We start from the raw sequence: 24,995 nt of genomic DNA, 5'->3' as shown, positions 1-24,995 counted from the left end.
AATGGTATTTTTTAAAATATTTTATGGAGGTTTCACAGCTGAAACGGACCAAGTCAAAAAAAGAAAAAAATTCAAATTTAGTGCCAAAATCTGCTCAAGGTTTGACTCTACTAACGTCTTTCATTAGTTTGATCCAAAAGTATTTCGAATCAAATTGTTATTTGCTCGAAAAAAATGTTCACCAAAAAATTCAATGCAAATGTATTTACTTTAACTCGTTATATCTCCAAAATCCAAATTCACTTTTTGTGACTTGGTTCACTTCAGCTCTTAGACCTCCTTATGTAGAATCATAAAGCTGAAGTAAAGTAAAATACATATATTTTTATTTAAAGTTCATAACAGTTTATTTTAAACAAATTTATCACTACACTGAGGGAAAAAAACAACTAAAAATCAACGAAAACCACGTTGATTCAACTATTTCTCGGAATGATTTTGCGTTGAAGACGAAAATTTTAAAATCAAAGTAGAACATCGTTGGTTTTAAGTGGTTTGCCGTTATAAAACATTTTCAAATCAAAGTTGTTTCAACTTTTAAAAAAGCATCAATTTATAAAAAAAAAGAAAAAATTGGCAGCCGCTGGGGATCGAACCTACAACTCTTGGGTCACTAGGCGAATGCTTTACCACTGTGCTATCTCACTGTTCAAAATTAGGGTGATAAAATACTACAAAAGCTGAGGTCCGACAAAAATAAAAAAAAAATTCTTAAGTTGTTTCAATTTTAATTTAAAAATATTTCATGTTAGTTTTTTCAACATTAAATCAACGTTGAACATATTACATTTTACGTTGCGGATTTTCCTTCAGTGTATATATTTCTATTTATTGATTAAATGATGAAAAACAGTTTTCTTTTCCATAGTCCTTCTTGTCAAAAAATGAATAAGGCTCCTTTTGTAAAAAAAAGTTAATGCAATTTTATAAATTTTCATATTTGGTCTTAAATAACCATCAAATTCGTTGATGAAACTTCACACACGTAGATACCTACCTACCTTTTTAAAATTCATTTACATCACTTAATTTGAAAAAATTTCTGTTCCTGAATCTTCAAGACCTAAGAAATATCATTTTCTATTTAAAATTTCTCAACTTCCAAGTGAGTATTTATAGCTCCCATAAATAATTAAAAATGCATTTCATTTAGTTTTCTTGTGAATTACTGTCTCCATTTCCACTCCATTTATAATCAGTTTTCTTTCCCTATTTGCTTCCTTTTTCTTTGAAATCATAAATCGTTTAATATTGCCCCTAACATGGATACTGCATACACAACATCAGTTAACTTTGTTGCACTTTTGATCTAGATTTCTAGCAAAAAATACATAGCTTTGGTACATACCAATGAAGGAACCTATACAACCTTACACCTATCTTATGAAAAAAAAGTCCTTCATTTAAATTGATTTTTCCATTGTTTTTCATTTAAAAAGTTATTTTGTATAATTTCTACAAAGAAAGCGACTGCGCATCTATAAGAATAGGGATGGTCCTCGAAAAGGAGCAAACAAGGAATAAAAAAAAAAATTACAATAAAACCTTGATACACAGTAAATATCATATAAAAATGGAAGAAAAGCGCCATCAGTAGATCCTTGAACCTTATTCCTCATAGAAGCTTTCTCATAACACAAGAGAGAGAGAAAAAGTTAAGAATCTTTTGTATACAGTAGAAATACAAAAAAAAAGCAAAATCCTTGTTGGTATACTCGCGGGGCGGAGTTTTATTTTCAAGGATATTCTGCGCAACCTCTTGCCTAAGAGAGCAACTCTATTGTTTTGTTCACAAAGGGGCACGGCTTCGTGCCCCATACAAATTCCGCGACCAAAAAAAAAAGGACTTCAATACAAAAAAAAAAAGTATCCTTGTTAACAATGTGTACAGATATTTTCCGACTTTTATAGTTTGTCGCCATTAAAAATGTGGCGGATTCTATGATCCGTCAATTGACTTGCTAAGTTCGTGATGTGGTTGGTAAAGAGGACTTTTGTGCACATACCTGAGAGTCTTTCAGTCCTAGTCTTTCGGCAAGTTTTTTCCTATCAGGTTTGCTAATGTACTTCTGTTGTTGGAATCGCTTTTCTAATCCTTTTCTTTGGGAATCTACCAAAAGGACACAAGGCTTTATTAAAATTGAAAAAGGTTTCACCCCTTATCAAACTTACCTGAAAACACTGCACGTCGCATCATACCACGCCTTGGCTTGCCTCTTGTCGAATGCGCCCACGGAAAGCCTTGTCCTGGCGGAAGAGGGAAGACCTGAGCTCCTACTGTAAAAGTAACATGTAAAATGTGTTAATTATACAGATTAGTCCTTTTTGTTTCCCAAATCCCCGACCCCAGAAATGTCGAGAGCGACATAGAGTTAACACACTTACCATTCATGTAGGGATTTCTGCAGTGCGCCAGCAGTGAATGCAAATGCGGATGGTTGAGGCCATGTGGCAGGAATGGTGTCGGCCTACTTGGCATGGGTTTCGCTATCACTTGCTTCTCCGTAGTGGCGCCCTGATGTCTTCGGTTGTCGTCGCCACCGCCATAACACCCTCCATTCTGATTGCTGTCATTGTGGAGATGACTGCTGCCGTTGGTATTGTTGTTGTTGTTGTTGTTGCTGTTGTTGGTGTTACTGTTTGGATGATTGTCGCTATCACTAATTGTGCTGCCAGGTGACGATGTGGTTTGCGGCTGACAACTATTGCTATTGGTAAGGAACGCGGGATGTGGAAATTGTGTGTGTTGTATAAAGTTTTGTTGTATATAAGGCCAGATATGTTGGGGTTGTATAAATTCTGAAAGAAAGAAACATTTTTTGAGATATTTAATAAGAATATTTTTAATAAGGTGCTGAGACTTATAATATGCTGTGAATAAAAGTTTCTGAACTAATTCTATTTAATTTTTTTTTTTAGCACAATGGCTGGATTCATGGGGGGTGGTTATATTATAAACAAAGAATAGGTACTTAAAACAAATGTTTTTCATACTTTTAATATTTGGAAGGAATTTTATCACGCACAGACGTTTAAAAAAAAGTGAGTTGTAAACTAGTTTAATAGTTTAACACTTAGTTTAACACTCTACCTTTATTTAATTGGCTTAAGAGAAATAATACGTTAAAATAATTTGACAATAGGCCAACAGCGAAAAAATATTGTATTAATGTTCACTGAGGCGTATGTGGAACATTATTTTTTTAGAAAAAATTGTGTTTTGGTTTAGGAAAAAATCCTCTACTAAACAAATAATGAAACCAGTTCACATTTGCAGAACATTTTCTGGGCATCAAAATTATGCAGTGATGAATCAAGGTTCACATATGAAGTGCTGGTCCGTGTAAACTTACAAAGTTAAGAGCCAAGATGATGGATATACATTTAGGTACAGTTTACTTACAATCTGATGGGTTTTTTGTTAATGCCTTTATTATATATATATTTTTTTGTTTACTTACAGCTTATAATAGCCTAAAAATGATCGAACAGTGGAAAAATATAGAACAGGAAGCCTTTTCAAAAAGGTTCAAAGCATGTTAAAAACTTGTGGACCTACTCTAAATCCGAGACTTAGCTAAGTAGATTTAGAATAAATCTCGAGATTTAGGTATTTGAAATCTACTTAGCTAAATCTTGGATTTAGGGTTGGTGGAAACATAGTATAAAACTATTTTTAATTTCAAAACACGTTTTCGACTTCCAAAAGAAGAAGGGGTGAAGTCGTTTGAAAAAAAAAAAAAAAAAAAAAATAGGTGAGGTAGTAGATACATATTTGATGAATAAAAGTTTTCGAACATTCTTCAGCTAAAAGTTGGTATGATATTAAAAATAATCGACACATAAAAATAAGATTATAAGACATCCATTTACTGTTAATTCATATAATTCTCATTTAAATGTTCAATATTCTAAATTAATACTTTATGTTTAATCACTTTAAAATAATTTATGTTTGTAATCATATATTTCATTGATTTAAAATTATTTCAAAAATCATATAAAAGGCAGAGCTTGATTCAAAACAAATCACTCTTGTTTGATATTTCATTGAGCAAAGGTTGCCTAGCGCTAACGTTCTCAAAAAAGTATCACACCAGGGGGAGTGGCTTTGATTGTAAGCCAACCTTGAATCGTTTAATTATTTTTTTATTATTTACGACGTTTTCTTCAAAGCGCCTAGATAATTTTATAAAAATAGTTCAACGAAGTTTATGGTTGCCAACTCATTTCATTTAACGTAATTTAAATTTCTCAATTATTTTATTAATAAAATTGTTTGTACATATATTTGAAAATACAACAAAATGTCTTTTCATTCATAATTGTTGTTGACTCAATTTTAATACCTTTGTTCGTTTATCTGTTCAACGTTTACTGCGGTCTTCGGACAGTATAAGCGCCTCAGAATAAATAAACAAAGCTGCGATTTCTAGATTTGTGACAGATAATTTGAGAACTGATACTACACAATAGTGTGTAGTCACACCCACAAACATCAAGGACGAAAACCTGGTCCTACAAGATTAAAAAAAAAACTCGAACCGTTTTCAAAAAATTGATTTTTCAAAAAAAAAAAAATTAATCGAAATATTTAAAAAAATCCAAAAATGGTATTCTTTTTTTAAATTTTCCAAACAAAAGTCGCTATTTCGAGACTCTTCAAGGACGTCTGGTGGGGGTGATTAAAACGTCTGGGACTTATTAATCTACAATCAAGAGGTAGTTATAATTTTTTAAGAGTTATATACAGGGTGTCCCACAGTCACCGCCCCAAGCGAAAAGTATGGATTCCTGAAGTCATTTAACGTCGAAAAATTTAAGAGGTAATTTTCTCGTTTTCGTCCCGTTTTCGAGTTACCACGGTTTTTATGATGTTTGTTCTCTTTTCCCTTATCTGGCTTTGTCTTTGCCAAACTACATTTTATTCGAAAGATTTTTTTCACAACCAATCAAGAATTTATTACAGTTTTAGTTTGTCTCAAAACTTTTTTTTCTGTGGACAACCGTTTCTCCACAATTTTGCATCAAACACAATTTTCTTCGTTTTTTAAGTTATTTTTTACACTTTCATATCATTTAAGTCAAAAAAACACGTTAATTAGTATTAAATTTTTGTGCTTTTTATTAAAGCCCAGTTTATTTTCATAATAAAAATAAGTTTTATTTTATAAAAAAGGCTACTGAAAGTAATTTAAAAAAATAAACAAACTGAGTGAATTAAAAAAAAAAAATAATTTTTAAATAAAAAATTAATTTAAATGAATTAAAAACTTTTTCTGAGCTATTATGGTTAAGAAAAGAACAAATAGATAAAGCTCAGAAAAAGTTTTAATTCATTTAAATTAATTTTGTATTCAAAAATAAAATACGGTTGTCCACAGAAAAAAAAGTTTGAGACACACTAAAACTGTAATAAATTCTTGATTGGTTGTAAAAAAAATCTGTCGAATAAAACGTAGTTTGGCAAAGATAAGGCCAGTTTAATGACAAGAGAGTAAAAATCATAAAAACCGTGGTAACTCGAAAACGGGACGAAAACGAGAAAATTACCTCTTAAGTTTTTCGACTTAAAATTACCTCAGGAATTCATGGTTTTCATTTGGGGTGGTGACTGTGGGACACACTGTATAAAGGGAAAGAAAATTTGCTTTACACTTTTCTGAAAATGCATTTCAGGATTTCATATACGTCTGGTATACCTAGTGAATGTCGCTAATAAAACATCTGGGACCGAACTTTTTGAAGTCAAGATATTGCCCTCTATCGGCTCAATGTGAATTAAAGTGCTTATACATATACTCGACACAAAAATCGGAAAAAAATGCACTTTTGAGCTCTACATAAACCATAGAATGCAGTGAAATAGACCTGCCAGAGTTTTGAATTCTTTATCAGGACGCTAATTCTTAAAAAAAAGGTACATGTAACTCAGTTTTGGTTATACACATTACACACCTCCACTCCCAAAATCAGCTGTGGGCTCTCGGTGTACATTCTTAATCTTCTTCTTCCTTTTTCTCGGCGCTGTTATGATCTCGATGTCGAGGGGATCATAACTATCCCACGTAACTGCTTCACACTAGTGATCCGCCTGTGGGGTTCGCCGGGTTGACCTCAGAAATCGGCGGCAAGCCTCCCGGTTTTGTATTGTTCCATTTCTAAGGCCAACTGAATGCTGGTGGTTTTGCATTTGCTTGTACCAGGAGTTTTTAGGCCTACCTGTACATTCTTAATAATCTTCGTAAAAGTAAAAAGTATATTTTTTAAATAAAGATTTTAAATCAGACATTAAATTATAATTTTTTGAAAATACATATAAATGTAGTTTTGTTTTGTTCTTTTATTTCTGAACTCCGTTATAGTACAGGAAAGTTAGTAAAAAAACAGGCATTTTGTGGAACGAAATACAGGACGGCTGAATTGTTTAATTCTGAAAGAGGGCTGGTTTTCGGGACGCCATTTTGGAAAACGCAAATCGCTCTATATCTCCAAAACTATGGGTCCTATAGAAATGGTTATCAGACAGACCAAAGTTCTTTTAAATGTAATTATCTTTTTCTTTGTAATACATTATTTTTCTAAACGGACAATAGTTTTATAAGGTTATGATGTTTTAATTTATTTTTTTTTCGGTTTTTTTAAAGATTTTTTTCTAATACCCCTCTTTCAGATTTGAAAAATTCAGCCGTCCTGTATTTCTTTCCACGAAAAAGTCTATATTTCCTGTACTATTAGATGGGTTTGCCTGATCTATAAATACCAATCTAATGGATTATACTAAATTTAAAAGAACTACCTTGCTCTTTAAAATTCTCATTTTATTATTTAAAATTTGTAAATTTATTTAAGTGAATACCTCGATAACTACATATGTATAATATCCTCCAACATTAACATTAATTGTAATGTTGTAAATACAATACGTTAATTTACCATAAACTTAATTACATGTTTTTAATCAATTAACTTAATCACTCAACAAAAGCCACTAAAAAGCTCCAAACTACTGCCACTTAAATTTTTAATCACCTGTCAACCGATTAACCAAACCACCCGCGCATATTTAAATCACTTGATAAATTAATTTTATTTCCCATCACATTCACCATATAAAAACCACGAATTGCATTGAAACTACCCACATACTCTCGCATACATCACAGCACACTTTCTATATCAATTTGCACCTACACGCCTACATCACTGCCACAAATAAATTGTTTCGCATAAACTTTTCAAAGGACGCGTTAATTCGCGTTAATTGTTTCTGTCGTCGTCTAATCGAATTAAAATACTCCTTCCATATCCTCAAAATTTCCAGGAGGTGCTTTTTGTTCTTTTGAACAATTTGATTGCTCCTTAGGCGTTGTTTGTCGTCAAAATCAGTGTGCTGTAGTATCATAAAGGTGTCCCTATATGTGTATAGATATAGTAATTTATAAACGTGTGTGTGTGTATATAAAACTTACATCCCACACCCAAAATACCAACTGTCTGCTCTCTTTATAGGTGTTTATGCCTGAAGGAGTACTTTGCGCCAGCTTTTGAATAGGTATTATAATTATTGTTGTTTTCCTTGACACTACAAAGGACAAAGAAGCTTTTGTGTGAGGCAGCTTTAAATGAATTTTCCATTCATTTTCATCCCCACTTACGTTGGATCCTTTACCACTTACAAAAACTCACTTTTGAACGTAACACACAAATTTTCATTTAATTCAAGGACTTTTTACATATATGTAGATATCCAGGCATCACGCGTTTTATTATATTTTCAACTTTCAGACTCTCACACACAAATTAACATCAAATGGGAATGGAATGTGTGATGGTGTTAAAACCCCTTTTGCTCATATGGCACATTTTAGGTATGTCAGGAGGCAAAGGAAATCCCCCACCTCATATCACTGATTTGTTTTTAAGCTCCAAAGTGTCTGGGGGTTTTGTATATGTTTGGATCCGGAAATTGCTGTTGTTGCCATTGCTGTCTATGATTTAAATATGCCTTTCCCCCAAAAGGAATTTTGGAAAATTATAATTAATTTGTCTACACCCACACAATTATACTTGTGTTGATTTGTGTGGTTAAAGCAGATGATAGCAAACAAAAAGAGGTAATTTGTTTTCTTGGTATATGGGAAATTGTTGGTCTATTTTAATTTGTCTGAAAATAACTAAATCGGCTTTGGTTGTCTAAAGAAAAACAAAGAAAACTACAATACCACTGAGCACTTTATTATAAAAAAGAAGCAATAGCTTTGTGTTTTGATCTTGAAGATGATACACATTTGTATCTAAATTGAAAATCACTTATATCCTCAGGAATATAAATTAATTAATTTTACTGTAGTATAAAACATCCAAAATTTAGTACAGGTAAAATAGTACATAAAATCAAGAAATAAAAAAAAAAATGTTCCACTCATGAAACTTGGCAAAAAGTTTGCTTTTGGGATAAGAACCAAGTACAAAAAAAGTCTATAAAAAAAAGTTGGGTGGAAGGGTGTTTTTTCGCGGACAAGAGGTAGGGGGTGAAGGTCAAAAATATACTGAAAAAAATTGTTTGTTGAATATCATCATATGACACATGTTTTCAAGGTATTTTTTGATGCTGAATCTAATGACATAAAAATAAAGTCAATACGATTGCTCTAAGAAAAGTTATTTCCGATTAAAAACCAGGGTGCTTGTTTTTTGACCTCAACAGGTAAAATATAACCGAAACCCATGTGAAAAACATGCTACACTGACAAAATTTGGGATGAAGGTTTAAGATAAAACAGGGACAAAGGATTAATAAAGTTTTTAAAAATATTTTGGGTGAAAGGGTGTTTTTTTGATAGGTTAAGTTGTGTGTCAGAAAGGTATCATAACAGCTAACTTATATTCTATTAATTTTTAAAACTTGGTGAAATAGTTTTGGTTGGTATAAGAATTAAGAATCTATAAAAAGTAAAAAATTATTTTGAGTGAAAGGGTGTTTTTTTTTTCAAGAAATGATGAAATTCGGAATTAGTACCACAAAAACTGGGAAAAAATTGTTACGCTAATGAAAATTGGTAAAAATGTTTCATTTATAACAGAAAGCAAGAACTCAAAAAGTTTATACAAATATTTTAGGTTAAAGGGTGTTTTTTGGGAAATAGGGACAAATCCGCGATAAGTCCGATAAAATCAATGGTATAAATGGTACCCTTACGAAATTCATTAAGTATGTTCTCTTTCCCATGGGAACTACGAATAATGTAAGTCTATAAATTTTTTTTATGTGAAAGGGTGTTTTTTTTAGAAGTAAAGAAAATATGGGTTTATTTGAAAAAGTGTGAAATACTAGAGTAATATTAGTGGTACCCTATTGAAATTTAGCAATTATGTTACTTTTAAGATAAGAAACAAGAATCTTAAGTGTCTATAAAAATATCATGGTTAACAGGGTGTTTTTTTGAGTGAAAACAAAAATGATGGGTCACTCTAATGAAATTTGGTAAAAACATTGATTTTGGGATAGAAAGCAAGAATAAAGAGTTTTCATAAAAAAAAATTTGGTGAAAGGGTGTTTTTTTCGAAGAGACAATAAAATCTGTAATTGGTCCCAAAAAGCCAATGAATCGCGTAAAACGTGTAAGAACTTATTTATAAATGTTTACTTTGTCATCAAAACCATAAATAAAATGAATCATTGGCTTTTTGGGACCAATTTCAGATTTTACTGTCTCTTCGAAAAAAACACCCTTTCACCAAAATTTTTTTTATAGACTTTTTTTGTACTTGGTTCTTATCCCAAAAGAAAACTTTTTGCCAAGTTTCATGAGTGGAACAATTTTTTTTTTATAAATGCCTATTTTACCTGTACTAATTGTTTATTATTCCTTTTACTAATCTATGTCTTATGGAAACACATTTGCCATATAGGTAATTTCTCACTATATTTCAAAGGATCAATAATCGTGCATCGTGCATTCCCATTGAAAATGGGAAGTGAAACCTTAAAAAATCATACCTATTTTTATTCTATCCACCTTTTTATATGACAACCTAGATAAATTTTATATCATCTGAAAGCTTATTGTCTTAGCTCACAATATATATATATCGATCAAGTCTATAAGACATCTACAAAAAGAGCTAGAATTTTTTGAACTCGATCAATTTCCATCAAAAAAAGCGAAAAAAACACGTATTTTTATCTTCTTACACTATTAAATCAATTTTTTTCCCTAACAACCTATACACATTTTTAGCTCAAAATATATATATCGATCAGGTGTATGAGACATCTACAAAAAGAGCTAAACTCGATTAAATTTCATCCAAAAATCAAGAAAAAACATTTATTTTTATGTTCTCATGCTATTAAATCAATTTTTTTGTTTGACAACCTATAAAAAATTGTATACCATGTGAAAGCTTATTGTTTCACCTTGTATAATGGTGCATAAATCTTATTTCAAAGATTTCTACAAGAGAAGTTCCTACACTGGTAGCTGGTCATCGCCAACAGATCTACACAGGTGTTTTGAGGTATTTTTAAATTGTTTTCAATTTAAGATTGTGTAACTTGTAGAGCACGTAACGTTATGTGTGATATATCAAATAAAAGGTTATATTATCAGCATGCGTATTAAAGTTAAACCAAATTTGTATGTGCACTAGATTAAAAGATATAACGTGTGTTGGAAAAGAACATCTTTTTACCGTTATCTCCGAATTTAAAATATGAAATTAATTGAAATTTTGTACAATAATAATTTATTTAATTACCTATCTACAGTACAAATTTCATTCATCTATCTATTAAAACAAGTCGCGTTTTTGTTTCATCTTGTTTAAAATCACTACGATTCTAAAGAAGTTTTCACTTCAAAAATTAAATTCTTCTAAATCCCATATTAGTTATTCCTCATTGCAATTGAAACCTTCTTCGTTTCCCTTTTGTAGTTAAAATAAGATTCATGTATCTATTATTGAGAGGGGTAATAAAATGCAATAAAAATAAATAAATTAATAAAATTGAGTGAGGAAATTAGTAAAAAAGATAAAGAGAACAAAGTTTTTTGAGCGTCACATTAAAATAATGTTAGAGACGTATTTCTGATGCTTTATGGAAAAGCTGTCGCGGACCCTCTAAAATTAGAGTATTATTGTTAAAACATATTATTTAACCACTACTAAAATGTATCCCCATTCACACAGCTAAAGAGCATGCTAAATGTTTGTCAGCTGAAAATGTATCTTTTCATATCAATAGTGTCAACAATTTATCCTCGCTCGGCTAAATATTTAATATAGATAAATTTAACCCAACGGCCCTTCCAAAGTAACGGAGAAGACATATTGACCTTGTTTCCAGTTTATCTCGTTGAGGAAGCAATACTTTTTCTTGAAACTTGGTAGGTCTTAAGGGCTCATGATAAAGTTGATGTTTTAGAAGTTTCACGAAAAACTAATTAAACGTAACCAAATTTTTTACAGATAAAGCGGTAACGGAGAAGACGCGTACAATTCTTCTCCGTTACCGCCTTTGTGTCTGTTAATAATTTAGCTATTTTGAATTAGTTTTTCTTGAAACTTCTCGAACTTCAACTTTATCATGAGCCCTTAAGACCCTACAAGTTTCAAGAAAAAGTATTGCTTCTTCATCGAGATAAACTGATAAGCAAGAAAATGTCCTAAAAATGCAAATGGAATGGCCGCCAATTCACACGACCTATAATAAAGTTATTAACAGTTAAATTTTTAAGAAAGAACATTTGATGATAAATAAATGGAATTTACAATTATCTAAGTAATATCAAATTTGCCGTCGCAAAAAAGTGGCTTCTAGTAAGATAGATCATGTTTGTAAGTACATGAGCAAGTTCAGTTGTAACCACAAAAGTTACGTTAAGTTTTGTGCTTTTTCATGAAATTCTTAACTTTTATGTGAAAAATAATTTGTACTTTTGAAAGTGAAATAATTAAAAGTCTTAAATTTTTCTTTTTTATAATAAAAGGTGGGAACCGATAGCTATATCATACGTGTCTTATTATTGAAAAAAAAAATTAAATTTTTACACAAAGAAACGGTTTTACTACCAACAGAATTTGATAGGGCAGTCTTACCCCCATGTAGGGTTAAGAATGTTTTTTGTTAGATGTTTTTTCAAAAAGTTTTATCTTTGTTTAGTATTTTTTATTTTTATTATAATAATGAGAGTTCCTGCAAAAAAACATTAAACTTAATGAATAAAGACTTTATTTTAATTAAATGATGTTATTTATTGGTTTTTATGGCAGTTAAACACTAAAGGGGCGGTCTTGCCCCACTTCCCTAGATAGATGGATTGACAGATTGTAAAAGATTTAAGTTCTGTTCGTTTCATTTATAAAAGAGTTTCGTAACAGAATTTTATAAAAGATCGAACTCCCGAATACCAATTTATAAAAGATTATTTCTATATGTTTTATGATTGATAACAGAAAATTCATAGCAGAATAATAGGCTCTAACGATTTTGTATTGTATTCTGAAAACAAAAATCTATTGAACTTTTATTAATGGAAGTTACCTGCTATAAAACCGTTCCCTTGATTTCTGACTTCTCGTAAAAGAATTGACTGATTTCGATGAAATTTTTTGTATGAAAGCGTTTTTAAGTGGATAAATTATTTATATATTAAATAAATAAATAAAAAACTAGTTAATTATATAACTTTGAATTAAATATTAATTTTAAATATACATACTACGCTTATTTGTGAATAAAAATGTATGTTTTTTAATTTTTTGGCATTAAACGTGCAAAAAGCGATTTTTGAAAAAGTCTGAAAAAAATGATTTTTTTAACAAGCTAAATCTCTAAAATTATAACAATTAAAAATCTGTAAAATTTTCACATGATAGCTATACACTTATTAAATTTGAGTCTTTAAAGTTTTAAATTTTTTGAACGAATGGTTTGGCTGGAATTTAAAATTGATCGAACAAGGTCCAAGAAACCCCATGTTATTCCCATAAGAAACTTCAACCGTTTGGCGGTACGGGTAAGAATTAAGTAAGAGACTTGAAACTTTGGGAATATTTTTTTTAGTTTATTTTCAACCATATAAGATCCTAGGAGCATAGAAATTCTAATTATTTTAAAGTAACGAACACATAATGAAAAGCCACATTTTCTATTTACGAAAAAGTAGCATAGATTATGCAGTTTTGGTCAAATTCAATAAAAAAATACGCCAATTTGTTAGTGATGGGTACCTCATACATGAGGCAATACAAATGTCCCATACACCACTCTGAAATGTCCCATCACCCCAAAGCAAAAAAATGTATTACCTCACACCTCACCACAAAAACAAAAAAAATATCTCTTTACTCTTTCGTCTCCAGAAAAAAACTTATTCGTATTTCTCTCTGTCTCTTCTCATGATGATGAGCAGATGAGGAATGAAATTGAGTGTATGAGGAAAAGGAAAATCATGAATGTACCGCGCCACTAAATGTGTGTACATAATGTATATGTATGAAGAAATGCATGAAGAGTAAAGAGTACCAATGTTTTAAAATGAAAAATAAATAAATGTATGAGGTTTTGTGTTATGGGACATTTGAAGTAGGTACGTATTTTGAGGGGAGAAAATTAGAAGTAATGAGGAGGAGGACGTGACGTTTGTTTTTTTTTTAAGAAAGAAAACGAGGAGGACATACGACAATGTACTAAAATGAAACCAATAATAAAAATATGAAAAAGAGAAGAATGAAAAGAAAGAAAGGAAAGAAAAGAAATAAAAGAAAGAAAAAAAAAAAGATAAGATAGAAAAGAAAGAAAAAAAGAAAAAGAAGAATAAGAAAGAGTTGTAAATTGAAGGAGGTTTGTTATTGTTATTTTTTTTTTTTTTTTGTAATTGAAATTGTCCACTAAAATTGGTTTGTCCCATGGGACATTTGAGGTGGGACAAAGTACCACCTCATTTCGAAAAATGAGTACCTCATACAAACTCATTTTAAATTCGTGTCCTACCCATCACTACAATTTGTGCCTAAATGTATATTCTTTCAGAATATAACCTTACTTTATTTTTTTGTTTGTTTTATTTTGCAAAAAAAAAACAGGTAAAGTTGAAAAAATTGAGAAAAAAATCACTTTTTCAAGATTTAAGGGATATAACATATAAACCTACACTTAATTTGTTTAAACAATAGACTTATATACATCATTCAAAGGGTCTGGAAATCCTCTTTCCAATAACATATAACATATTGAGAGTTGTTAGAAAAATGACTGAAATATTGATGAATTACATCGTTAGGTCTGTAAAATTGTTTTTTTTTTTGTATATAAAAAGAAAATGGGGGGTTCCAAAAATATAACAAAAATATTTTTATGCATTATTCGACCATACGAACAGCCTACACTATGTAATTCGTCGGGTGTATTTTCAGTGTCGCACCGTGTAATTACAAATAAAAAAAAAACAAACAAAATTTTGGAAAAAGTCATAAAAACTAAATTTTTTTAGCTTAACCTCCAAAATCTGATGATCTCATTTTCGTACTTCAATTAAAATCTTTATTTTATACCTTCATATATTAAACATCAAGGTAAACCATAAGTATTGTAAAATTGTATTTCAAAACTGAAAATAATTAATTCATCTATTCCCTCATCTATGATTAAATCATTTACCTAAATACATAGAAGACCATCCAATGGTACTGTTTTTGTTTTCTAAAATAACAATAACCCAAAGGACCAATTCATATTACATTTTTTTGTATTATTAAAACAAGGTTTCATATTAAATCCAAAACAAAAACATTCAATCAATAAAAAACCATAAAAAAGAAAGGATCTTCCATCGTCAAATACAAAGCAGTCCTTAACACCTTAGATAAACAAGCCTCAAAATATAAACTTATCGGCTTGTGTTTTCATTGTATTTGCCAGTGTAACGACTTAAAATGACGCACAATCAAATTTGTATTATTTTCTTTCTCTTGTATGGAATATACATAGCCTTTATCTATAAAGGACGACTAAACAATAAAAAACCGATTGTCCTAAATTTAACGTATAACATATACCCCAGATATTTCCGAGTTCGAGAAAAGGTATATTTTTTTTTATTATGCGAATCATATATCGAGGGGAGGCTGTAAAAACATCATATTCCTAATCATGTTTAGATGTTCGTTCTATGAGGTTGTTTGGTGATTAAGGATTCCAATTCGTTTTTTTTTATATGTGAATCCCTGACCGGGAAAAATCCTTCAACTGGTTTAACGTTGTCTATTCTTCTGTATTATATTCAGGGTTTTCTATGCTGTAAGTATAAATAAGGGAAGCTTCGGGAGTTTTTTATGAGGAAAAAATGGGCGTATCTAATCAAATCCTTACTGCCGATGCCGTGTGTCTGTTTTTTGTATTATTGTTAGCCTGTGGGCTGGACGAAAGGATCAATTGATTCTTTATTTTTATTTCTGTTATTATCATTAAATTTATTATTATTTATTTTGTTATTGAGTGTATTTTTTATGAAAAAAGAACAAAAAATGTGTGACTCGTGTTTGAAATATGTTTTTTAATCTCCATAGATAACTCTTCTAGGTTATACGCTTCTTATTTCATTATATACGCAAAATGGGATTCCCAAAAATGACACTTTAGAAGAAGCGTGGGATATCTTCCGTATCTAATAGGTAGTTATTGCTGAAACCAAAAGGGGGATTTTAATAACACTTATCAAGATTTAAATGATTATTTTTTGCTAGGGATGGGTTTAAAAAAAAACGCATATTTCAATGCTTTATTTGTAGCATATGTTAAAAGTTAACATATTGCTCATCAGTTTTGAGGAACGCAATTAGATTAGAAGTTAAAAATGATTAAATGTTTATTTTGTTGCTTAACACTTGGAGGTAGATAGATAAAAGTACGTGAATAACAATCCTTAAGTTTAAACTACCTATGCGTAAACACACATTGAATGACTAAGACTCTGCCTTTTAAATTTAAGACACTCTTTAACGCATCTCAAAACAATGATGCAATGAGTACGTAGTTCTAGTAATGACAAACAGAGTAATGACAAAAATTACATTTGACTTACAGAGGTTTTCAAATTAGATTAAAAAATTTATCAAGATAAACTATTTAATAAAATATATCCAAAAGTATATTTAAAACATTTTGCCAGAAAAAAAAATGTTCCTTCTGCAAACATTGGAAATCTTTAAGAATCTTCGTATGTCGCGATTAAAAGACCGAAGAGTTAATAAATATCAGATCTAAAACACGTTGTCAAGAAGGAAATAATACACGACAGCGAATTTGTTTTTTACAAAAATAATTGCTTATGAAGAAGTTTTCAAAATTTTTGGTAAGTTAATTTGGTATGCCGTTTTGGAGAAATTTAAAATTTAAAACAAAGTTTCGAGAAAATTCAGTAATCCGTTTTGGAAAAATTGATTGATGATAATATAAAAATGATATTTTTAAAAAATGTTCTTATTTTTAATACGCTTTTATTATCTTCACTTGTAGCTAACTTACTAACTTACTAATAAACTAACTAACAATTTGTAATAAAATCTTGGAACTAAATTTTGACCCACTTCCAATTATCGTATCGAACTGAAACTTTGTACACATATGTAGTTCGGATGGGGTTGGGGTCAAAATTCTGCCGGGGTCAAAATTCTTTTGTCAAAATTTTGCTTTTAAAATTGTGTTTTACAGTTCTGCTTTTCATAATTCTGTTTTTCAAAATTCTGTAAAAAATTAAAAAAGAGTTTGGAAAATGTTAAAAAGCGCGCGCTTTTAAAACACTTTCCAAACCCTTTTTGAATTTTTTTGCAAAATTCTGTGAAATCATCTTCTTGAAAAAATAATCTACTTATTTGATTACTTACCTACATAATTTATCATTCTTTGAATGCATATTAATTTTTGTTTTACAAATGAATAAATTTGAAAATATTAAGAAAAGGTTTTTAATACGAAACATTTCCGAAAATAGTTAAAAAATTTTTAATTTATCAAATAAAGATGAATATTCAAAAATTTGAATAAGAAAATTAATATTTTCTTCTATAAGTTATAGATTTTATTTGAAAGAAAGTCAGTCTATGCATATTATATTTGCGACACTTAAACAAAAAAATTTAGGAAAGTACCAATGTTGAATTACATTAGGTAATGAGGTTTATTTTTCTTTAGTACTGCGCATATGCTATAAAAAAAAAAACACTGAATTGGCAGAATTTTTTTGTTCAAGTATAATGCTAGCAGAATTTTGAAAAGCAGAATTTTAAAAAACAGAATTTTGAAAAGCAGAATTTTGAAAAACAGAATTTTGACCGGATCCCGTTCGGATGACAACACAATATTTTGGTGTTCCGGGCCCTGGGGAGGGGCATTGGGTAGTCGAAACACCCTAAGATTTAAGCTTACTTGGCCTTTTTGAACCTTTTCTTAATCATGATAAGACTAAAAAGTAAAAATAAAATGTATAGTTTAAAAAACTAAAAAATACGCGTTTATCACGCACAAAAAAACTGTAAAATAATTTAGTTGACTTATTGGAAATGGTTTAGATCAAAAAGCGTTGAGCTCATTTTTGTTGTGTGTACTTTTAAAAAGTTTGAACAAAGCGCTCGACGCTTTTTGATCTAAACCATTTTCAATAAGTCAATCAAATGAAGCTTGATAAGATTTGTCTTTTAATCTACTTGTATATTTTAAAGATCAGTTTATTTGAACAAAAAAAGTATTTTTTAAGGGCTTATTCCAAATCTATGTTCATTGAATTTTTCTCATATTATAAATTAATGTTCAGATCAAATTCTAATAACTGCCTGTTGTGTGATAGACAGGAAGTGAAAATATTTTTTGTTTGACTATTGTGTTTGCAAATGATAACAAAAAATGAGATATCTATTTGGTGTGATTTGGAGAAGTCTAACAATTTATCGTTTCTATGGAAAATGTCTAAAATGAGATATACAAAAATGAATAAGACTTTTTTGTGAATCTTTACAAAGCGAATTCATTTTTACAACTTTGAAACCTATCATATATTTTTTATTTGGGAACGAAAGTTTTAGTGAGAAGGTTTTCAGATGGTAATAGTTGAATATTTTCTGCTCATTGTTAAGCTAGATTTAAAATTTTACTGAGTATGTATTAAATGTTCTTTTACGATTTTTATTTAAATCTTGAAAAAAACACAATATTTTTTTCGCTGCAAAAATTTCTCGCATATGAAATAAACCATTTTTTTCGGTTCCGAAACTGTGATTTTAGGTTTAAAAATTGTTTTAATTACAATTTCTATCAATGTGGTAAGGATTTTGCACAAACAAAAAACTCTTGGAGTATCACAATTGAATTTAAACGAAAATCGATAATAGAAAATTTCATAGGCATGATAAAGTGCAAAATTTATATTTTATTAACTTAACTTACTTACCGCGATTTTCGTAATTCAAATTAATTGAATAGTTATTCCCGACGTTTCGACAAGATTCCACTTGTCGTGGTCACGGGTAGACTGTCTATCTTGTAGACTTGGAATCTTGTCGAAACGTCGGGAATAACTATTCAATTAATTTGAATTACGAAAATCGCGGTAAGTCCGTTAAGTTAATAAAATATAAATATGTGTAATCGCGAATATAATAGTTTAAAATCTAAAAGTGCAAAATGTTTGTAATTTGTGATGAATCCACATGTCTTGGTGTTTAGCCAATATATTAAAAAATTTCGAAGACACAGTAATTCACAACACAATTCAGCAATTCAAAGCAACAAAATGCAATGTAAAGTGTATAAACATCTTTCCAACTATAAAAATATGAGGCTAATATCCTATAGGTACAACGTTAAACTTATCCAAATAGAGTATTTAAAATTGTTTAGTATGAACCTTCTGTACATGCATAATAATCGATGCGTGATAATTCATTATTTAATCAAGTTTGTTGCTCAGCTCTTTCGTTTTTATTTTTGTCGAATAAAAAGAACAAGAAAAAAAATATTTTTCAGACTTAGACAAAAACGATACATTTTGAATGGCTCATATGAATAAATAAATATTAAAATGTTAAGAAATATTTATATCTTTAACAGAAGGATACGTCGTGATTTTTTTTCTGTTTTTATATTAGGTAATGTATTTATTTTGTCACTTTTTTTTAAACAAAAGTGCCCGGACTAATATTAACAATTTTTAAATAAATTTAGAATATAATCAAAGCCTTTAATTTATTTTGGTATTAAGGTGCCAAAAGCTGATGTTTAAATCATGAATCAAGATTCTCGTATAAAATAATTCGTCGGCGGAAAGCAAAATTGTTCTAAGTAACAAAAAACTAATTTTAAAGTGGACGATTTTTAAGTTTCAAATTGATTGAAAGCGATATTTTTTTGGGTAGTTCAGGTTATGTTTTTTTTTTTTAAAGTTTGTTCTTTCCTTTTGAAGAAACCATACAAACCTACTTCGTTAGTGGTGCTTCAATTTTAAAACATAAAAACACTAAACAAATTTGAATCAAAGGACAAGGAATTCTTTACAACTGTTAATGCCGACAGTTTTTTTTGAAGTAACATTTAGGCAGCCTGCTTATTGTTTAATTGTTCTCACCATTTCTAACACGAACGCCTTCTCTGGTATCTCCCAATATTGCGGAAACGCTAAATTTCAGAATCGGCTTCGTACTACTATCCTTCAGAATGGTCTCTTTTGTGTCGTCCTCATTTGAAATTCGAATTTCACTCAAACTCCGACCACAACACTTATCACATTTGAATTCATTTTCACGTCTTAGCAGCTCATGATTGGACATATTTTTCGTATCCACAATCACTTGATTGAAGTTTCCACAAATATTACAACACATTTCGATGCGATCGCCATCTTCTTCACTATGATGTCCCGACGACGACGCTACACGAATCATATCATACGAATTGCGTCCCGCAACGAAACTATGATGATGATGATGATCGTCCGAGGACATATTCATAAAATTATCCTCGTGTGATGAAACCGACGAATTTCTACTTAAAATCTCATTATGCGGCGAATCGCAGATCGAATCTTTTAAATCCGAATTACTTTCACTTTCACTGTCGTCCGATAGGATGGCCTCCACATTTGTGGCATCCTTGTCGTTCAGGATATTGTCAACCATAAATGCAGTTGACATAATATTTTATTGTTGTTGCAAATTGAATTATAAATTCTCTACACACTCAACACAAACCGGCTATTATCTATCTATAGTCAATCGAATTATAATTTATAGGTCGGCAATGGTTCAATTAAAATAAAAATAACAATTCAATTAATTCAAGGACGAAAGGAATAATCGCTATCCAAATCACACGTAATGCATCCAGCGCAAACAAAGATCTTAACTGGACTAAATTGACAACCGTAATGGGTTGAACAACTAACGGCATTGACGGCAAGTCCCGTTTGAATCACAATGGTGGTTGGTAGGATTTGTGAGAGTATAGTTTCCAATCAGGGGATGATTTGCTCATTTGTATACACTTGGTACAGTACGAGATGAAATTTTGTATATTTCAATGTGTGTGTTTAAACTCCCCTGGCAGGATAAGAAATTGTGGGTTTTTGCTGTGTGTGTATGAGTGAGTTTGGGAGAAATAAAAGGTAGCGCTAACGACGTCCCTCTTTTTTTGATACAGACAATAAAACACAAAAAGATTTCTCATTCCTGGGTACACACACATACAGAAGCATTAAGGATGAGAGCATGAGGATTTCTTTAAATGCGATAATAAAAATGGAGTTTCACTTCAGGTTAACTGCAAAGAAGAACAGTAGTGTAAAAAATATTTTTGTTGCAAGAAAAAGGACCAAAAAAAGGACAAAAAAAAAATATAGTACATTATAATATTTTTACACACATAATAAATTTAAAGGAAATATTATTATATCAATTCTTGAACTAAAAGAGTTAAATATGTTTTCAAAAATGAAAACGAAACATTAGATAGGTGAATAATGGATACTTTAAAAAAAAACTACTAGAACCCATTGTTGGTTGAGTTTCAAAAAAGTTGCCTTGAGTCCAATTTTACTTCAATACATCTCTTATTATCGCATCAAGTTAAATTCTTTATTTGGCCTTATTAAGATCTGTTTTAAAAGCTAAGTTTTTAATTTTATTAAAATTGTTAACATAAAACAAAAATAAAAGAAACAATATTTTAAATAGAATTTAGCCAAAAGACAAAACGATTTACAGTTCAATTCATCAAAGAAAGAAATTGCAATAAAAACATCCTTCAAACTTTAAAAATATTAGGCCTTTATTGTCATCAAAATTAAATTCAGAATAATATTTTTATAACAACGTTCACCTTATCAAAACAATTATAAATCTGTTTAGATAACCTTCATGGTGAAATTAAGTTTGCTACTCAGTTCTTTCGTTTCTTACAGCAAACGGTTTTTTTTTTCAAATAAAATAATAGTAAAAAAAACTATATTAATTTATCAAAATTTAGACTAGAGCGAAGCATCTTAAAGACACAAAAGGCTTTCCATAAAACATTTAAAAACTAATTGCAGCTTACTGAATTTGATGAATTGTAAATTTAGTTTATTAATTATCATTTAACTGACTAACCTTCAAACAAAAATATTTAACTTAGATGAGAAGTTCTTTAACAAGTTTTTTTTTTTTCATGATGTTTTTTGTATAAATATTGTTTTTTAAATGATTTATGTTTAAAGTAAATTTGTGTATTTGTTGAGTTTGAATTGCATGAACATTGAAATTGTTTTACCTGTGCCTTAACAAAAAAATTCACGACTGCACGTTATTTAGCTTATGGTACAAGTTGGTAAGAATATTTAAGCTTTTTTCATGAAAGAATATTTTTAATCTAATTTTATAAGTTAAAATTAGTTTAAGAGTTAATTTTTTTAAATAACAAAATCATATTTTAAGTGCTTTTGACCCACAACAAAAAATTTTTAGAAAATAAAAAATTTTAAATCGTTAGAGCCATTTTTTTTATAAAATTGTTTTTTTTTTTTCAAATACAAATTTGTAATGATTTTCTAAAAAAAAATTAGGATGGTAATAAGAAAATATTAATCGGCACATCAAAACAAAGTTTCAATTAATTTCTTAAAAAAATAATAATACTAATTTCTTTTGATATGCAAAAATTATTTTTTTTAGTTTTATTTTATTTTTTTTTTTAAATTAAGATGTCAAAGTGTTTTTTTTTTTTTCACAAAAAATTCCTGAAATCTGGGGTCGAACTACGGCATACGTTCGTTTACGTATTGACACTTTATGTCTCTATCATTTTCTTCTGATTAAATAGTGAGAGCAATAGTCAAAACATTAACGAACGTATATCGTAGTTCGATCCCGTTTGACGTTTACGAGAAAGCCAGAAACAAAAACAAAAAAACGTTTCTATGGGAGTTGCCGGGCTCGAAAAATATTTGTTTTCATTCCAAAAGAACGATGTTAATTCCAACAGTGCACAAAAAAATTTCAATCAAAATCTTTAGAAGTATTTTTGAGAAAAATTAAGTTATTTCATTTTGTATGGCATGTGCCAGTTCTTTTGAATCTTAAACTAATATTTTAATTTGGCCTCTAAGGAATCTCACAAAACTCATACCTACCAAGTTTATAGAAAATCAGTTTAATAGTTTAGACAGCAGATTAATAGAGGTACAGACTTTATGACTGAAAGACGGATAGAAAAACAGTCAGAATTGCGGGCCCACTTGTTTAATTTCTTTGATTCTAAAAGTTTTACTTTCAGCTCTTGAGTTCCTCAAGGAATTGGGTCCAATTCTTTTTATTATAGTTGAAAATGATATCTATTTATAACTATTGATTTTATTAAGTTAAATTTAATAAAATCTTGACTTTGAAAAACTGCAGATTGATCTTAATAATATTTTGTATTTGGTGTAGGTATAATCGTTACTACTTGCCGTTGAATATTGAAAAATGTTAAGTTAAAAATTTTACACGAATATTGGCTGTTTTGTCTTCTGATGGCAATGTTAGTGACGTTAGTCTGTTAAATGTTGCTAAGTTTTTGTCTGTAAAAAATATTGGATCAGTCATTTTGCTCATAATGAACACAGGAATGAACGTGTAACTATGAAAAAAGCAATGTTATATCTTATGTTTTAAAAATAATTTGAAGTCCAAATACATAAAGCTGTCTCAAATGTTCAGTTATGTACATCAGAGTTTTAACTTCTGTTTTTTTTGTATCAGCCCATACCCACCCAGTCCAAAGCTCTGGGGACGCATTTATGTACTTAACTTCATTAGATTTTTATCTCTATACATAATATACATAGGTACAAGATACCTTCATTATTCCTTACCACAGAATCTCCCTTTCATATATGAACTATGAAACTGCGACGTTTCAACTTGAGATGTGTGAGACAGTTAAACTCACCTGTCCTACCTATGTCGCCCGATTACAAAGAACTTAAGTACCTATTTCCAGAGCTCCTTGATGACTGTAAAAAAGCCAACTCCATAAAATCTTACTACGAAAATGTGCATCAAATAAGAGAACCAAACAACAGCAAAAAACAAAAATAAATAGAATGAACTTGTTAATCCTCTATTATGCGAAAGTCTTTATTATCCTTGCTATGCCACACTATACTATACTTGGAAGGTTTTTTTTTTCTAGTATTTTGTATGTGTGTGTGTATATTAGCCAACCACCCTTTTCTTGAGCCATTTTCATTTTGTGAAAGAAGAGGCGTGGCTACGTCAAGCACTATAATCCTATCCCGTTTGTAAGAGTGGTTTTTTTTTGTGCTGACTTCATCTACCCTATTTGTTTTTTTTTTGTTTTTATTTTCGTCGTCCTCTTTCCTTATAAAAGGAACTATGAATATTTTATTCTTTAGCTATATGCATGTATGAGTACCGATTTAATAGTGTTTAGAGGTATGACTAGGGGTTGGTATTGAATTGGAGTTTTTTTTTGTTTGTTTGTTTTTTTTTTTCTTCTTTTTGTTACCCCATTCTGAAGTATCTTAAATAAAGTGATAATATCTATTTAACTTTTTGGCATTCATACAAAGACCTCTAATAGTTATTTGGAGTCCCAAGTGGAAAATAACAAAAAAAAAAGAAAAATAAAACCTTAAAATTTAATACGATTTTATAGTCGTATTGAATTTTGTTAGGTTGGGGATAAAAGGAATAAGAAAATGGGAATGAAGAACCCTAATTTCTAAATTAGCTTCGATTAAGAATAAAAAACTTTCTTATGTTAAATTTGGTTTTGAATGTTTGCACCTAATACATTGTTAAATTAAGTTTTGAGGCGTCAAGGTGATACCTCCCTAATCTGTTGAGGGACGTTAAAATTCCCTGTCTATTGCCAGACTGACAGATGAGTTCAATGATGTTCTGATTGAAAGCAATAACATACTCATTTTGAACACCTAGACAATTTTATGTATTTTCAGTATACAACCTTATGGAGTTCTTAATATAATCACTAACAATCTTATCCGGAGCCTAAGAAACAAAAAACGCCGAGCAATTTGGATTTATTTCTTTGATCTAAACTTTCAATGCTCTATTGTGATATGAACAGGGTTCTTAGCTTAACTCCTTTAAAAAGTATCACCAACTAAGGAAAAATTGTACCTGATACTGTGACCGAAGTGAAGAATAAAAAGAATTAAAAAAAAGTTTTTAAATCAAGTTCGCTTCTCAGCTCTTTTGTTTAATAGTCACCAATAATTCTTATTTCACTTGCATTTTTCATAGAGAGTAAATAATAGAAATTGAAAATTTTCACAAGATATGAACGAGTGTTTTGAGGAGTTAACTTTGCCGAGTTACCTGCACATTTTTTTTTAAGTTCCTAAAACGATTCCTGTAATGCGGCCAAGTTGGTTGTTTTTAAATATCATTCCTTCATTTTGTACCGTTTCATTTCCATATACATGAATACTTAGGAA

The 24,995-nt window shown here is 29.9% G+C and overlaps 1 protein-coding gene across 1 annotated transcript in view; it reads right to left on the bottom strand.

The window, feature by feature from the left end:
* LOC129911485 (homeobox protein B-H2) overlaps window positions 1–20,182 on the bottom strand; it is a 35,118-nt gene extending 14,936 nt beyond the window's left edge. Inside the window, exons 1-4 of the mRNA XM_055989299.1 lie at window positions 19,626–20,182; window positions 2,386–2,799; window positions 2,173–2,277; window positions 2,007–2,110 (exon numbers count right to left, since the gene is read on the bottom strand). Of these exons, the coding sequence (XP_055845274.1) occupies window positions 2,007–2,110; window positions 2,173–2,277; window positions 2,386–2,799; window positions 19,626–20,175 (1,173 nt within the window). The 5' untranslated portion in view covers window positions 20,176–20,182. The remainder of the gene's footprint in view (window positions 1–2,006; window positions 2,111–2,172; window positions 2,278–2,385; window positions 2,800–19,625) is intronic.
* Window positions 20,183–24,995: the final 4,813 nt, after the last annotated feature.

Source organism: Episyrphus balteatus, chromosome 2 (assembly GCF_945859705.1).
Source record: "Episyrphus balteatus chromosome 2, idEpiBalt1.1, whole genome shotgun sequence".
NCBI lineage: Eukaryota > Metazoa > Arthropoda > Insecta > Diptera > Syrphidae > Episyrphus > Episyrphus balteatus.
This window is presented reverse-complemented; position numbering and strand designations above follow the sequence as displayed.